At 39.8% G+C, this 17,183-nt stretch overlaps 1 protein-coding gene across 4 annotated transcripts in view; it reads left to right on the top strand.

Annotated features, from left to right (window-relative positions):
* ROS1 (ROS proto-oncogene 1, receptor tyrosine kinase) overlaps positions 1-16,484 on the top strand; it is a 121,465-nt gene extending 104,981 nt beyond the window's left edge. For 3 of the 4 annotated variants that reach the window (XM_025422834.3, XM_025422835.3, XM_025422837.3), the window contains 2 exons: positions 6,265-6,428; positions 15,148-16,484. In XM_025422834.3, the coding sequence (XP_025278619.1) occupies positions 6,265-6,428; positions 15,148-15,458 (475 nt within the window). In that variant the 3' untranslated portion in view covers positions 15,459-16,484. The remainder of the gene's footprint in view (positions 1-6,264; positions 6,429-15,147) is intronic. The other variant, XR_004808492.2, reaches the window with a different exon arrangement.
* The last annotated feature ends 699 nt before the right edge of the window (positions 16,485-17,183 follow it).

The raw sequence follows: 17,183 nt of genomic DNA, 5'->3' as shown, positions 1-17,183 counted from the left end.
GGGAAAACTCCAGCACACCTAAGCAGAAAATACATTTTTATTGGCTAGCAAAACAATCACCGCTTTGCATCTCTTACATGTCTATCAAACACTCAGAAATTTTCCCCAGAATTTCAATGGAACCAAATTTTTATTATCCTGTTAGAATTTTATCTGGCCTGTTTCCCCCCAGGAGGTACCATGTAGCTCATCACAGTGATACAGTTTTTTGGGATAGGCACTTTAGGTATCAATCATTGAATTATACATTTTGACTGATGTGTTCGCTTATTTTGGAGACGATGGAGGTGGATAATTACTCAGAGGTTGTGGAGCAGGAAAATGTAGGTATGTTGAACTTTGCTCTACCGAGATGTACCCAAATATGCAACTAAAAGGGGGAGGAAGAAAGAATGCTAGAAAAGTGCCAGAGAGACTTTCCTGTTTAGAGGCAGAAATAGATATCCTATATAACATTTATGTTCTATATTTATGTAACATACATTTATACAGATTATATAAATACATAACTTAATGTTATATATAGCTTTATGTTGAATAATTCATTGGTTGGCTATATTATTCCCCTAATATTATAAAAAATATGATGCCCTTAAAGCCAAAATTTTCCATTGGTGGTTTTGAAGTTCATTTGAACATCAGTCATTAAAAAGTAAACAGTGCTCCCAACTCCTGATTGTTGTGTGATCTCAGAGCCCTGGGAAGGGTTAAGGATCCATTGGCAACCAGGAAAACAAGCTGTGCTAGGAAATGGAGCTCTTGGCCATGCCATTCAATCTGGCCACGGCCTTAAGTTGTCATGATAAAGATTAACTACTCTCCTTAGAGTACAGAGGGAACTGATTTTTATTTGAAGCAGTTCTCTAAGATCACAGGCCCAGCTTAGAGAGTTGAAAGTCTGCACTGAGCCAGGCTGCTCCTTCTATTCACTACCTAAATGCTCAGCACCTGGATGCACTCTGGGTCAGGTGAGCCTGTAGATGGCTATGCTGTGCTCAACTATTAATGGAATGCAGGAGTTCAGAGCATTCCTGCCCTTCTTTCCATAGCCTGGGATGTATGGTGGAAAGCCTGGTCCTCAGGATTCTCTTCAACTTTCAGTTTGCACAACATCCACGCCACTTTCGAGAAGAAACGGGATCAAAGGGCAATCTACTTCAAGTGAGAGCTCTTTGGGGTTCTCTCACAGATGTATCACAGTGGCAACTGAAATTACTAGAGAATATCTCAAATGTAGGAGGCCACAATGGGAGGGCATAAAGGTTCACCTCATTTTTACCACTTAAAAAATAAGTACACCTAGATGCCAATTGGATTTCTTCGGGATTGGGTATAATGAGTAAGGGAGTTCTGGAAAAATCTGTATGTTATGTGCTTTGTTTCAATAGCTGTAGAAACTCATCTCCTTAATACTGAAACATGCTTTGAAATTTTCATCTGTTGAATTTCAATTGCCTTATGAATTCAAGGATTTTAATACAGAGACCGATAATGAACATGGCTAATGAGTCTCATGCTATTTTAGAAAACATTGAGGCAAAGAAGAGTAAAGGGTTGGCATAGTGAATAGAGGAATTTGAACCTGAACACTTAGCCAAGTGAAATATTTCAAGTATGAGTGAGTATTTTATAGAGCTAGAAAAAACTAGCCTTAGGAAATTTTAACAGAGCAAATGACCTAAAAGTTTGTTTACAGTAATATGCTTGAATATTTGCAACTATAACTTAGTACAAGAGCAATGCTGAATCGTGACAAGTGCATGTTTGTAAGGGAAGACCCGAGGCCAAAGGTATAGCTGCTGTTATTAATTTACCTGAAAGATATGAAAAATGCATGTTTTAGGAGTTGTTAGATTCATTTTTTTGGGGGGGAGTTGTTAGATTCATAAACACCTTTTCATTCCATTGCCAGCTTAATGCTGTTTAAGAGTGCAAGTTGCACTCTTTATTTTTAAGTGGACGATTGCTTTCTAGAGCTCCTCTCTTCTTAATCTAGGGCAATTTTGTGCTCATTTGTTCCCAGATGGTGGGAGAGAAAGACTTGATATACTATCAGGTCCTACACTTTTGCCATCAGAAAGTTAAGAATAATGATTGGGTTTGATGTAAATAAAAGCCTCTTAGATAAAAGACAATAGGAATGTCTGTTGAAATAAGTTACATGGATTACACAAGAGGCTGAACTTTCGGAGGGTTGTACGAGTGGATGAAAAACAGAGTAAGTGGCGACTGTCACTCTTCCTCCTTCCACTCTCCTTCCTTCTACCTTCTTGATTTTCCTTTTCTCTCCTTCTGAATCATCTCCATTAAGTATCTTGAGTCCTTTATAGAAATGAGGCAGGTGAGGGGTGCCTGGATGGCTCAATAGGTTAAGTGTCTGCCTTCAGCTAAGGTCATGATCCTAGGGTCCTGGAATGGAGCCCCACATTGGGCTCTCTGCTCAGTGGGAAGTCTGCTTCTCTCTCTCCTTCTGCTGTTCCCCTGCTTGTGCTTTCTCTCTCTTAAACAAATAAAAAAGAATCTTAAAAAAAAGAAATGAGGCAGGTTGTAAGTAAGTAAAAAAACTTTATAATTACCATATGGCAAGTCTTGAGAGATTCTATTTACTTTTTGGCAATATCTTTGAATCACAACTGTATTTTCAGAAGGGATATGATTCCAATGGTGAAGTATACTTTCACCGTGCATCTCCTAGGACAACCCTTAGGTGAGTCATCAAGATTCTACTTTAACTATTGGTTTAAATTTCATGATTGAATATAAGGCATGATATTTTATTTATTTCAGAGTCTAATCATCCTTCATTCAAATCTTTGTATCATGTCCATTTTTAAATGAGAGGTTATAAAGAAATATGTAAAAGATAGGTTCTCAGTTGTGAATCTAATTTTTAAGTAGAGCCAAGGTTGGTACTCCATATCGAGAATATAAATTCCTTGTAATGTATCTGAAGTCATCAGATGAATACTGGAAAACAGACCAATATTAGGTTTCTCCAAAATACTCTGATATTGAGTACTAACTCTGACCCAAGGTGCTTGTCAAGAAGCGAAAGAGATGGAAGTGGACTTTGCATGCCACACTATAATGGAATGGAGGTTCCATTATAATTTCTAACATAGGTACCAGCTATTTTAAATACAATACCTATAATTATTTCTTGGTGATTGTCACCTAGTGATTGACTACATTTTTGCCCTAGTACCATTGTCATTACTTTAGTTCAAACAATCATTATCTCTCACTTTTCTTCTTTAATATATCCTTTACTTCCAATTTACACTTCTGCAATCTATTCATTTCCACATATATCAGCTGGAGTAATTCTCTAAAGATGTGAAGATCATGCCTTCTTAAAAACCTTTAGCAGCTTCCCATTGTAGTGCCATTAAATCCAACTCCTACCCTGGCCTATGAGACCTGCATGATCTTGCCTTCCTCTTCCGCTCTCTTCTCTTACACTCTCTCTGTCAGGACTGCCCTTTGGCCACACCAGCTTTTTTTCAGTTTCTAAAACGAGCGAAGCTCTTTCCAAATTTAGTAATTTACACATGCTTTTCCCTACTCTCGGGTGTTCCCTGCATCTCATCTCTACCCTATTCCCATGACTAGCATCTTATTTTCCTGCAAAGTCCTTTGGCTTAAATGTCATCTCTTCAGAGTGTACTTCTGAGGGCAACTTACTAAGAATGTTCCATCTGTATTATATCTCACATTTGTTTTGTTTAGTACTTTTTTTTAGAACTTGTAATTTGTAATTATATATTAACCTGTTGATATAGTAATACTAATATTTTTAAAATATTTATTTGAGAGAGAGAGCGAACGAGCATGAGCAAGCAGGGAGAGAGGGTCCAGGGAAAGGGAAAGAGAGTCTCAAGCAGACTCCACATGGAGCACCGAGCCCAGTACAGGACTTCACAAGGGCTTGAGGCAGGCTCCGCTCTGGCCTCCATCCCACAATCCTGAGATCACGACCTGAACCAAAACCAAGAGGCGGATGCTTAACCCAACTGCACCACCCAGGTGCCCCAGTCATACTAATATTTTTAAATACTTACCAACTTACGTTTCTTTATCAGTTTTTCTCTCCCTGTCCCTAATCTGCCCTCTAGTTTCAGGAAGTAAAAAAAAAAAAAAAAAAAAGCAGATACTTGACCTTTTTTTAGTAAGTCAGTAGACTCAAAAGCCAGGTTTGGAGCAGGGAGAGGTTACCTTGAGCTCCTTATTAGTATGCTAAATGCCAGGTTTGAGTGACTAGAACCTGTAATTCTGTATCAGGATAATCTAATTAAAAAGAGGGAGCAGTAGAAACCCCATTCCCTCTAAGCCCTGGGAGAGTATAGGAAGAAGAGACCTTGACAGAGATAGGAGGGTGAAGATGTTGGATATCTAGGTCCTGAGAAACCTCCTGTAGGCTTCAGTTAGACCAAGTGTAGGCAACTGCCCACCTCTCCCAATTTGGGAGGATGGAAAATTGATCATTGAGTGGGGGACCCCTCCCCCATAGTGACATGGAGACCCAGCATCATGAATAAGGTAGAAGGGCATGTCCAGACAGAGAAGGTCAAGCTTGCTCTCCTGAGCCTTCTTTGTTTGCCATGTAGTGTGAACATTTTGTTGAAAGCTAGAGATTCGGCCAAGGAGCATCAACAGAAACAGGAAGGATCCCCTGGGTCTTGTGAGCATATGCAGGACATGATGCAGTCCAAGAGAAGGTGATGGCTAGAGTGAGGAAAGGGAGGAGCAGTTCAGTGGGAGCTGGGGGCAAAGAAAGGGTAAAGAAACCGTAGGCTGCATGCCTGTGGACTGGACCAGACTGGGCACTCCTTACTGAATTCCTGATTATTTTTCTCTGATACAAGCAAAGATCCAGAGGGCATAGTGGGACCCAAGCGTTCTTCCCTGTGTCATTATAAGTCACATAAGACTTTCACCCAACATATATCATACCACGATCTTGCAGAAGAGGATAGAGGGAGTAGGAATAGCCTAAAACTAGAGATTGAGTTATTATGCGGAAAAGGCTGAGCATAACCTAAAAAGATTGTTTAAAATATTGAATTACACCAGGTTTTAAACTGCATTGTACTTAATGAAGTTAATTTTTTTCCCTCCTAAGTGGGGGCTCTAAGAAAGACCTAATTAGTAGTAGACAATGTAGAAGAGCTACATTTTTCCCCGTTCATATGAGTTGTAGTGAGATGAAATAAATTTTTGTTACCTTCCTACATTTACTGTATGTATTCCTATGAGGACAGGAGCCACACTACCTCCTCCTCAGCTCTTGATATACTGCTGGTACGTAATAAGTGTCCAACAAATCTTTGCTGAATGAATGAACACAGTTAAGAGTGCTACTCAGACATTTTTTAGACAACTGTTAAGGAAAAAAAATGATGTTTCATAAACCAGCTATTAATGTCTGAGGAAACTCAGTTTCTTACTTAACCTCACATTATAATGAAGAGTAAAGGCATTAGAATTGGTTGTTTCTCCCTTGGGTTCTGCCTAAAGATCTATGGCAGATCTTGGAGTAATCTTCGATTTTGTTTTAGATGTCAGTGTCTTCTTAGTCTTCAGTAATTTTTATAGCTGTCAGTTCCCTTATGTGTTGAGTCATCATTTTCCAACCATCTATTTGGATTAATAACTGTTAAAAATAATAGCTTGTCAAAAGAAACAGCTTTTTAAAAGACTTTATCTATTCATGAGAGACACAGAGAGAAAGGCAAGACATGGGCAGAGGGAGAAGCAGGCTTCCTGCAAGGGAACCTGATATGGGACCCCCGGATCATGACCTGGCCAAAGGCTCAGCCACCGAGCTGCCCAGGTGCCCCAAGAAATAGCTTTTCTTCTTTTTTAAAATTTTATTTACTTATTTATGAGAGACACAGAGACAGAGAGGTAGAGACACAGACAGAGGGAGAAGCAGGCCCCAAGCAAGGAGCCCGATGTGGGACTTGATCCCAGGTCCCCACGATCACGCCCTGGGCTGAAGGCGGTGCTAAACCGCTGAGCCATCTAGGCTGCCCCAAGAAATAGCTTTTCAAAGAAGATGTTATCTAATAAAGGTAGTAAACTGCAAAGCACTATTAAGTTAGAAACCAAAGATTTTGTTCTGGTTTATTTAAATTGATTATGGAAAACTGGTAATAACTCAAATGTGTTGCCTTCTAAAATGACCTTACATGGGCTATCAGTACTCATTGCCTAATGATCTTCAAACACTATTTACTTTCATGTCTTTACGTGTATATCCAGGTGGAATCTATTGACCCAGTGCTGGGCTCAAGAACCTGACCAAAGACCCACTTTCCACAAAATTCAAGATCAGCTTCAGTTATTCAGGAATGTTTCCTTGAATGGTATTTCTCAATGCAGAGAAGAAGCAGACCACAGTGGAGTCATCAATGAAGGCTTTGAAGGTAAGTTTGATTTTGAGTCTTTTTCAGAATTTTCTGGTTTTCTCGCCAGTGTGAATTGAACAGGTTAAAATGACGTTTTATGGTGAGTAAGAAGAATAATATACTGGCACCATCCTCATAATAATTATGTGCTCATTATACTCTTCTTTGGAAATTATTTTGATTTGTGCACTAAATTGAAAAAAAAAACCCATAGTGATATGGTCCCTGGATTTATCATCTAAGACAGTAAGGAGGAGATTAACATGTTGGACTATGTTTTCATGAGGTCTGTACTCCCCCCCTCATACAAGTTTCAACCTCAAGTGCAGAGCTGAGTTAATTATAGACTGTTAGTTGGTGGCACATCATGATCATTGGTCTATGCAGGGCTTCTTCCTTGTTTGTTGGCTTAGTCCCTTTATCTCCATATTCTTCTGTTCTACTTCCTCTCTCGTCTTGCCAGGCAACCGTTCTAATACCTGTAATGTGTATCTTTTTATTTGTAGGTTTTGCTGCAAAATGTATATTGTTCTGTACACACAGATGCTACTGTGTTTGTAGAGCTTCTTTCTTTTCCATCGAGCACTGTTTTTAAGAACTATCCATGTTGCTATGTATATATCTAATCATTGCTTCTAACTGCTGAGTAATTTTATGATGATCACTGGAGTGGTTCATGCCTTGTTACGGTCTAGTCTGAGTCCACAACTTCAATAATTTAGTGAATAAGGCAATAATCTTCTGGAACCATTCGACTGTGATGGGCAGACTAACCTCTTTTAGTTCAATGACAAGTACAAAATGGAATTAAAACCCAGTAGTCACTTAATTCCTTTCCAGAATCAGATTTTGCCTACTTGGCTGTGGAAAAATGAATTTTGAAATGATCCACTCCAGCTGCTCTAGAACTCCTTGAGGCTATTCAAAGTTCACAGGCCCCTTGTGAAAGTGGGCATTTTTGCCTAGAAATAAAGCTGGCGAGATGGACCATGAGTCAGAATCTCCCAGAAATCAGGTCTCTCAGTCTTGACAATGACTGATTATATGAGGCTGATGGCCATCGTGGCGTCTGGAGTGACACCTTGGTCCACAGTGATGCTCTTGAAGAATAGCAGGGAAGTATAAAAAGCACTGGAAAAAAAAAACACTGGATGAACATCTGTTTGTCTTGAACACTGCATTTCTGAATATGTCTCTGGGGTAACTTAGACTCCACGACGTGCATGGAAATAACACTGATCGTTTGGCTTCTTTACTGTGAACAGTTAAGTGACAGACTGGAAAGGGCTGTGCTTGTCCTGAATGTGCATTCTAACTCTTATCAGATAAGCCCTGGTAATGGTCCCACAGTGGCTCCACCTGCCTTCTCATCGCGAGACTCCGCTAATTCTGAGTGCCAGTGGCTGAGCGCCAACTGGGGCAGCAGCCCCATCTTTTGGGAGGGTTCTGTGCATATTTGTGCCTGTGTGAAGATCACACAGGATAAGGCAAAACAGACTGGAAGTCACTCTGGATACTATCAGGTCCTTCTCATTTTCTAAGCATTTGCTTAATGAATTTTTCTAAATGAAATTTCGATTACATTTTTAAATTTTTAAAAAAATTTATTTAAACAGTTATTGACTTGTTGCAAGGCATAGTGTTAAGTATCTAAATTTGATGTGTTCCATTGGGCTGTCTTAAGGGGGAGAAAAGGAGGCAAGAATATTTCTTTCCCTTGAGCAATTAGAGTCAATTTCTTTAATTTTGTATATAGAGTTTAATAGTGAGTGCTGCTTTTATTGGCTGTCCTTGTCATAGGGCTGCCTCTGTCCCTACAATTCTACTGAAGCCATTTGAATCTGCTCCCCTTGGCTTGGTTCTTTTTTTTTTTTTTTTAAACATTTTATTTATTTATTCATGAGAGACACAGAGAGAGAGAGGCAGAGACACAAGGAGGCTTCATGCAGGGAGCCCGACGTGGGACTCAATCCCGGGTCTCTGGGATCACGCCCTGGACTGATGGCAGCGCTAACCCGCTGAGCCACCAGGGCTGCCCTTGGCCTGGTTCTTATTTGTGGTAACATCACATATGGAAACTTGAGAGAAACCACAATCTGGGGTTGTTTACCAATATGTAAAAGGAAATCTTTTGTTCCTAAGACAGATAAATGGCAGTAACTGAAGAGAGCCCAGTGTGTAGACATGTGAACAGCAAGGGAGCACGTTTTTCTTACTAAATCACTGGTCTCATCTCTACAAGGAACACTTAACTGATAAAACCCTGATTCAAATTTGTGAATATTCCTTTTGTGGACCTTATAAAATTAAGCACAGTTATTACCTTTTAAGGCTTAAAAAAGAATTTCTGTGTTATTTCACATCAATCATAGAAATGACTCCTGATTCCTTTCCAGTGTTCCTTTAAACTTTTCAATAATTCATCTCAGTAATTTCTCTCACTATGTTATTTTATAACTGTATCTACATTTTATTTTTATTTTTAAAAAGATTTTATTTATTTATTTATGAGAGACACAGAGAGAGAGGCAGAGACACAGGCAGGGAGAAGTCGGCTCTGCGCGGGGAGCCTGATGCAGGAATCAATCCCAGGACCCGGGATCATGCCCTGAGTCAAGGGCAGACACTCAACCACTGAGCCACTGAGGTGTCCCTCTATCTACATTTTAAAGATCTTTGTTATGAAACTAATTTACATTTATTGCTAAAACACATATAAAATTATCTAAACAGAATAAAAAGCAAAAGTCTCCTACTTCCTCTCTATCCTTACTCTTCAGTGCTAGCCATAGTTAGCAATTTGGCTATATGCTTTTCGATATTTTTTTATTCATATACAACCATTTACAGGAATATTCATTTATGTGTGTTTATATATGTACTGGCTGGATTCAGAGATAAGTTGATGTACTCTAGAGGGATGAGTGGGATATAGATTCTCTGGTCAGAGAATCTTTCTTTTTTAAGTGAGCTGATGTGTAAGAATTTGGGGAACAGATGATTTTATGCTACATCTTCTGCAGGGAGCAGGAGGCATTTCCTCTTGCCACTGAGAGGGAATCCATGTTCTGTGGGAGATCAGAGGAAGGATGCGAAGTCCATATAGTGTGTTGGAGAGTCAATAAAAGCTACTGGGAAGAGGTTACTTCCACGCTGGGTTTTGCAGGGAGGTGAGAAAAACAGTATTTTGGGATAGAAGGCACAGTATGTAGAAAGGCTGAGAATAATAGAGAATGAGGTGTACATGGGACTACGTGCAGTTTATTACACATGAGGGTGCTAGATGGCAAGGGAGGAAATGGGAGGGAGAGTAATCATACATAAACAATCAGGTAAAAACATGAAAATTAAGGAAAGTTGAATTAATGAAGGGTAACAGGTGTAGAGAGGAAGAAATGAAGCCCAGAGGTAGGCACTGTAAGACTTGACTTCTGAGTGATGGAGAGAATAAACAATGGTGAATCCCAGTGATTTGTGAAACTTGGTGAAGAGTGATTCTCTTCCCAGAAATGTGGGGCATAGGAGGAAGAATAGCTTTGCACAGGTTTGGTTTGAGCTGGCTATGGGATAAGTGGAGAAGCCTCCTATTCAGGCGAAAGTTCTGTCCTATAAATATAGGTAGTTGGGGGGATCCCTGGGTGGCTCAGCGGTTTAGTGCCTGCCTTTGGCCCTGGGCGCGATCCTGGAGTTCTGGGATCGAGTCCCGCGTCGGGCTCCCGGCATGGAGCCTGCTTCTCCCTCCTTCTGTGTCTCTGCCTCTCTCTCTCTCTATGTCTATCATAAATAAATAAATCTTTAATAAAATAAATAAATAAATAAATAAATAAATAAATAAATAAAGGTAGTTGAAGTCCAGGATGTAGATAAGGTCATTCAATTAGAGTGTAGAGAATAAGAAGAGGAGTGAATGGTGGTTGGGACCCAGAGATCAGCCGAGATACTGGAGGCTGGCAAAAAAAAAAAAAAAAAAAGGATGGTGGCATGGAGAGGAAAAGCCAAAAGGGGACAAGAGGGTCATAATAGAGTATTGCCAAACCCAAGGGAGAAAGGCTCTTGCAGGAGAGAGTGGTTAAATGCTGCAGAGGTAAAGAGTTCCAGAGGGATGCAAGAATTTTACAGTTGACATGTATTGTACTTTAGAATCTCTTTGCTCATAGAGTCCTTTTCTTCTAATGTGTGCAGACATTTTATAAAAATCAAAGAGGCTGCTGTAAGGGGCTTAAGAGGGCCTGAGAGCTGAGCTTTCCCTTAGTCTCTACCAGAAGACTATGAATCCTTAAGAAAATCTTTGTACTATGTTGCATTACCTGGTTCATCTGTGAGACTGAGATAAGTAACAAACAATGCTCACATTAAATATATATGACAAAACTCTTTTTGTGAATGGCTTTTAACTGCAGTATTAGCTAATCTTATTGTAGCCCTTTTCGATGTGTCATTCACTGAGCTATGTGGGTTAACTCATTAAATACAATAGCCGTATGACATGGGTATTAGATATTATATCACCATTTTACAGCTGAGAAGACTGAGGTTTAGCAACTTGCCAGGGGTCACACTGCTGAAGTAGGGCTGGGGTGTGGCTTCTGTCCTAGTGTAGCTGGAGTATGGCTTCTACTCTCAGCCTTCACAGAAACACGGCTGTCATAAGGAAAATACCCACACGCTTTCCCCAATTTGTTACCAACAGTGTGCTCTGCAGTTAGGGATAGTAAAAGAACTTATTACTTCTGGCTTACCAGAAAAGATATCCCAATTTGTCCTGGTCACTTAGGTGCCAAGTTGTTGACAGACTGAATTAAAATTCTAAGTAATACTTAAAAAATAATGAAGCAGACAAACATGCAGAATAATGATGCAGCAAGATTTTAACAGGGAATATAATCAAACTTTGATAATTTGGATGGAACAAGCATTTCTGTGCCATGACAGAAATTCAATTTTAGTAAAAGAGAAATTCTCATTCTGTTATTTACAATGAATGTAAATCCTGACGGTAAGGAATGGAAAGAGATATGAGAATCATTAAAAATTTTGATTATTGAGATGTGACTGAACAAAGGGGGCAGAGAGAAGAAATAAACTCACAGGCAGCGTTTGCATATTTGCAAAGGACAGAAATCATAAAACAGTCCCTTCAAGGGAAGCCTAAACTTAATTACCTTTTTAATAAGAGAGAATGTGTTTAATAATAGTTTACCACTCTGCAGACTGGTAGGCATATTTAGCAAAGCAGTAAGATGTCTGTTTTGACTGTTATTACTGGAGATACATAAGAAGGTAAGAAAGCCATTGAAAGGGCTTTTTTGAAAGAAAAAAAAAAAGCCAGGGGGTGGTGGGCATTAGGATTACAGAAAGCAATAATACCATGCCTATCCTATGGTCCTACTGACCTAATGGGGTAGAGAGGGGATAGAGAGAGATTAGTAACATATCTGGGCATCTAGTAAAAATATCCCAGTGACTTCATCCAAACATTTTTGTAAACATCACCTCATCAGTCCCAGAGAGTTCTACAGGAAACAAATCTAAATGCTCCTCTGCTGTTCTAAACATAGCCAGTCAGCCGGCATATGTCTCGTCTGTAAATACCCTGTCTTGCTTGGAAGTCTTTATTTTAATATTTCCCTCTTAAAGAAAGGGTTGCCGAGCACATGCTATCTTTGTTCAGGATCTCTGCTGTGAGATCTGACCTGCAGGCTTTCTATTCAGTTTTAAACAAAAATAAACAAACAAAACACCCTCCTCCCCACCATCTCTCATAAGTTCTTTATGCAATAAGAAGATGTACTAATTGCTGAAAGCTTGCCAGGGTCAAGTTACTAAATATTGCTCTAAGTACTCTAAAACAATGAAGTAGTTAGCTAATGATTTTTCTTTGACGCACGGTGCCAGAATTTGTAAAAAGAATTTATGTGCTTTATATAAAAGGTTTTTTTTTCCCAAATAACTCAACAAGAGGCAAAAAAAAAAAAAAATTAAACCACATATGGGTAATAAGTTTCCAAATATGCTATTTAATGGATTCAAGGTATGAAAATGAAGCTGCTGATAACGTGAGAAGCTAGACCTTCATTGTAAATTTAAGTTTTGAAATTTTTTCAGCTTTTCCTTTAGCCTAATTTCTTTAAGTCTTTCAGGAACATCTTAATTTCCTCAATAATCTGGACCAATGGACTATTTAAAGCTATTTTATTTCTTCCTATCACTTTTTGATATTTTTGGTATCTTATTTCTTCCTATCACTTTTTGATATTTTTGGTTAATATTATCATATGGAAAACTTTTTTTGTGAGTTTCCCAGTGGCTCTCAGTACCTATCTGTTGACCATAATAATAACAGTAGGATGCTTCCAAAGATATTCAGCACTTAGGCATTAACCAAGCTTGGCATTTGATTTCTACAGGGTGGATATTTTATACCACTATGTAACTATCCATGTGGTTTGAAATGGGCTACCATGCTGTTTGAATGCTGAAGAGGAACACGAAATGATGATGGCCAGGAGTTTGAGCCCGTAGCTTAGCCATCTTGTCCTTTGACAGCGTGTAAAGGTCTGCAAAAGAAACGTGGACCTCCTAAAACAGAGCAGGGATAGTAGTTCACATGCTCTTACAATCAAATAAGCTTCATAGTTCAGGCAGATGCATTCAATTCCATTGGCAAAAAGTAGCTACAATGCACCTCCCTTAGTCCATTGAGGTTGCTTCTTTTCCCCATGTTTCCATTTATATTCATTCCAAAGAAACCCAAGCTGGGTGTACGTCAGGGTTAAGAGTAAAAGGTTGACCGTGCAGCAGGCCTCACCCTCCTTAGTGACAATGACACACATTTGGATGCTTCTTGCTGGAAGAATGATGGAGACAAAGAAAGGACCACTATCTGTTGACTGATTTGTAAAATATGATATATTTTGAAGGAACAGTAATATTTCTAATCATAAATTTTTCATCCAGGAGTAACACTCAGCAACTGGAAAGCATTGATCACAAACAATCCCCGTAATACACATTTACATATGTATGTTTGTATTGTGTGCTTGTCCCTTTTGAGTATCCAGCATTTTGTGAAATGTTTCAGAAGCTCTGCTGTTAAGTTTCAGCAAGAATGCTTATACTTTTTCTCTGTGTAAAAAGGTCAGTCTTTAGGTAGAGAAAGACAAAATAATCTGAGCGTAATTGTGAAGAAGGCTGAGTACCCTCTGCCCATTTTTCTGCTGCCTCCTCTCTGACCCCACACACAGGAGCATCCAGAGTCTGTGCCTTTCAAGGACTCCTGTAGGGCACACTGCCCACCAACTTGGCTCCTCCTCATAGAGCGCAGCGGCCCTGCCCTCTCATTGGGGAGGATGAATATAATATAGGGACACAGTCTGGGTTCCAATTGCAGCTGTGTGACCTTGGGCAAATTATTTAACTCCTCTGTGCCTCAGTTTCCTCAACTGTTAGATGGGGATAATATAAGCATCTATTTAATAGAAGGAGAATGAGTTAAGATACGTATATAGTTTAGAACGGTGAAGTGCCTGGCATGTAGTACGTGCTCCATGTTAATAACAACAATAATCATCACTATTATTATATTTCATATCATTTTCCTTCTCCCTCAATTCTGGCATCAAAACTTGCCAAGCTATCCATTCCCTATCAGCCTGGTGAGCTCACAAGCACACTAGTTTATTTGCTAAATAGTATTAATGCAACTTGTCCCAGGGAGGTAGCTGAGGGGGGCCAGCCACACCGATTCACACTCTGCACTCCTGCCTTGGGCTCCTTGTTCTCGCTGTTCTCTTTTCCTTGAACACTCTTCTTCAGATAGCCATGTGCTGAATTCCCTCACTTGATTCAGGTCTCTACTTCAAGTTTACTTCATTAGAGAGGACTTTGCTGACATATCATCTAAAGTAGCAACACCCTTGGGCAGCCTGGGTGGCTCAGCGGTTTAGCATCTGCCTTTAGCCCAGGGCCTGATCCTGGAGACCTGGGATCGAGTCCTGTGTCAGGCTCCCTGCGTGGAGCCTGCTTCTCCCTCTGCCTGTGTCTCTCTCTCTCCCCTCTCTGTGTTTCTCATGAATAAATAAATAAAATCTTTTAAAAAAAAAGTAGCAACACCCTTCCACCACCCCATTATTTTTTTGTCCCCTTTTCCTGCTATTCGTCACCACCTGACATAGACTTAGTTGTCTGCTACTTTACTGTCTGTCTCCCCCTATTAGAATGTAAACCCCAAAGAGGACAACTTTGCTTTGTTCTTTGTTGTCTCATCAATTCTTAGAACAGAACCTGGTATGTGTTAAGCATCTAGTAAATATCTTAATAAATGATTAAATTACTCAATAGAAAAGACTGTATCTTTCAAGGTGGATATTTTAGCTGGTGGGACTAAAAGGTAAGCACTTTTGACATAAAGGCCACTTAATACCTATCCCCAAGGCTGTGACCTGTTCATTTATGACAGAGTTATCATCTCTGTGCTCTCCTCACATTTATGTATTCCTTTTATATGTAGCACACACTGTCTTCTATAGTAATGTTACTGCCCCCCTACTAGCCGACAGTAGCCTCAAGGACAAAGAGCATATCTGATTTATCTTTGTATTCCCTTGGTGGTCCTCATCAGTGTTTGCTGAACCAATTTATAAGGTTGGTATTGTTATAATTCTTGTACAGCCTATATATCATGGGGACAGAAAGTCAATGAGATAGTAGTATAACTTTCACATTTTTTTTTCCACAGATGAAGATGGCAGTGTGATCTGTTTGAATTCAGGTGACATTACATCAATTGCCCTAACGGAAACCAAGAATCAAGAAGGGTTAAACTATATGGTACTTGCTACTGAATGTAGCCAAGGTGAAGAAAATTCTGAGGGTCCTCTAGGCTCCAAGGAATCTGGATCTTGTGGTCTGACGAAAGAAGAGAAGGAACCACATGCGGACAAAGATCCCTGCCAAGAAAAACAAGTGGCTTACTGCCCTCCTGGCAACCCTGAAGGCCTGAACTATGCCTGTCTCACTCACAGTGGATATAGAGATGGGTCTGATTAATAGCTCTGTTTGGGAAATGCAGAGTTGAGATAAACACTCTCATTAAGTAGTTACTGAAAGAAAACCCTAGTAGAGTGATAGATGTGATAGTCTGTGACTCCAAATTAACACTGAAAAGTTCCTGAATTCCTGAACTCTTGATTCCAAGAGCCGTTTGATTTCGGTTGTGACCATCCCCATAACTGCCTAACCTTCGGCAGAATTCCCATTGAACCACGAAACATTTGGAAAGCTTAGGAAGACTCAAGAAGTTGGAAGGGAAACTGTTCCTCCTCTCCCTTGAGGTCCCTTAGTCCATTGCTGCAGCAGAAGCATCTTGATTAGATGGTGAGAGACAAAATAGCTTTATATCCCCAAAGGGGATATACATATATACATATACACATATACACATACATATATGTGGAAATGACAAGGGGGAATTCCCTCTACACACATAGAAGTAACCAGCACCTAGGACACGAGGAATCATTTGGAAAGCTATTACTACAGTAAAACATTGTCTTTAATGACTATTCTAAAATACTTTTATTTTAGAGGGTTCAGTCATATTGAAAATAGGATCATGAAAAGAGCTCTAAATCCTGAAGTTTAGCATTCCACGGACTTTGGGTTATATAAAAATCGCTCTGTGACTTGTGCACTTCTATGGAAATTAACTAATATAAAGATCGTTTTTATTTGCCATATCTGTCTTATACATAAAATAGCTAGGATTCCATTTAGTATCAATCCTCCTTAAAATTAAATATGAGCGATTGTATGATGTTAATCTAAGTTCTGTGATTTTTAATGACTCCACGAAATAATAGATACCTAAATGAGAACTATTAAAAAATTCTTCGGAGAAATATTCTGATTAAAGCCAATCATGTTTTTTTGCAGCCACCCTTTTAAATCTGAATGCCTCAACCTGTCTAAGGGCAACTCTAATGAAAGAAAGCAACCTGTATGTTATTCAGTTGCAGTATACAGGATGTTTGCTAGATATGAAAGACACTTTGATAATAAATTTGATAAAAACTACTCCTGGAAGAAGATCATGTATCCATTTGCACCTGGGATAATTTAGTTCAGTTTTTAACTTGTTTACAGCCTGAGAGGATGCACCCGTTGGCTGCATGGTGAGGAACACAGGCAAGTCAATGCGTGAGTTCTGTGGGGAACAGCCCCCAGGGAAAGGTCCAGGATCTGTGGCCTCTGCTACATCTGTTATTCCATGGAAAGAGGCAGGATATTTTCTCTCTAATCTTCTGATGTTCTAATAGGCAGTTATCATTCTTTTCGCTTGCCCAGTATATTATGCCCCTTCCCAAGTTGGAGAATTCCTCTACCTTCATCTTCTGGGTGGGAGTTATGTTCCATTGGCTCCCCCAAGATCTCTAGCAGCAAGAAGGCAGGCATGTGACCCCCACCACTCAAACACACCTACCACAGCCTTCTAATTGAGAGGTAAGGAAGCAAAGAGAGAGGGCCCACCGTGAGTCTTCCCAGGTGGTGGTGGCCTCTATAGTTGGTCTGACTCCTGGCATCCAGTGTTGAGGCCCAAGAGAGTCTGCAGAGCAGATCTGGAGCCTGGTGCTTCTTGCAGTCGCGGTAGCCAGATTAGACTGGTTCTGCTGTCTGCCTTGAACAAATGCACCTGGTTCCAGTCTGGCTCTCAAGCTCTCCCAGGGATCTCCTGAGTTACCCTCGTATCCTTTTAATAAATGCTTTTCTTTTAAA

This window comes from Canis lupus, chromosome 1, assembly GCF_003254725.2.
Source record: "Canis lupus dingo isolate Sandy chromosome 1, ASM325472v2, whole genome shotgun sequence".
Classification (NCBI taxonomy): domain Eukaryota; kingdom Metazoa; phylum Chordata; class Mammalia; order Carnivora; family Canidae; genus Canis; species Canis lupus.
The sequence above is the reverse complement of the archived record's forward strand: the minus strand, read 5'-3'. Positions and strand labels throughout refer to the sequence as shown.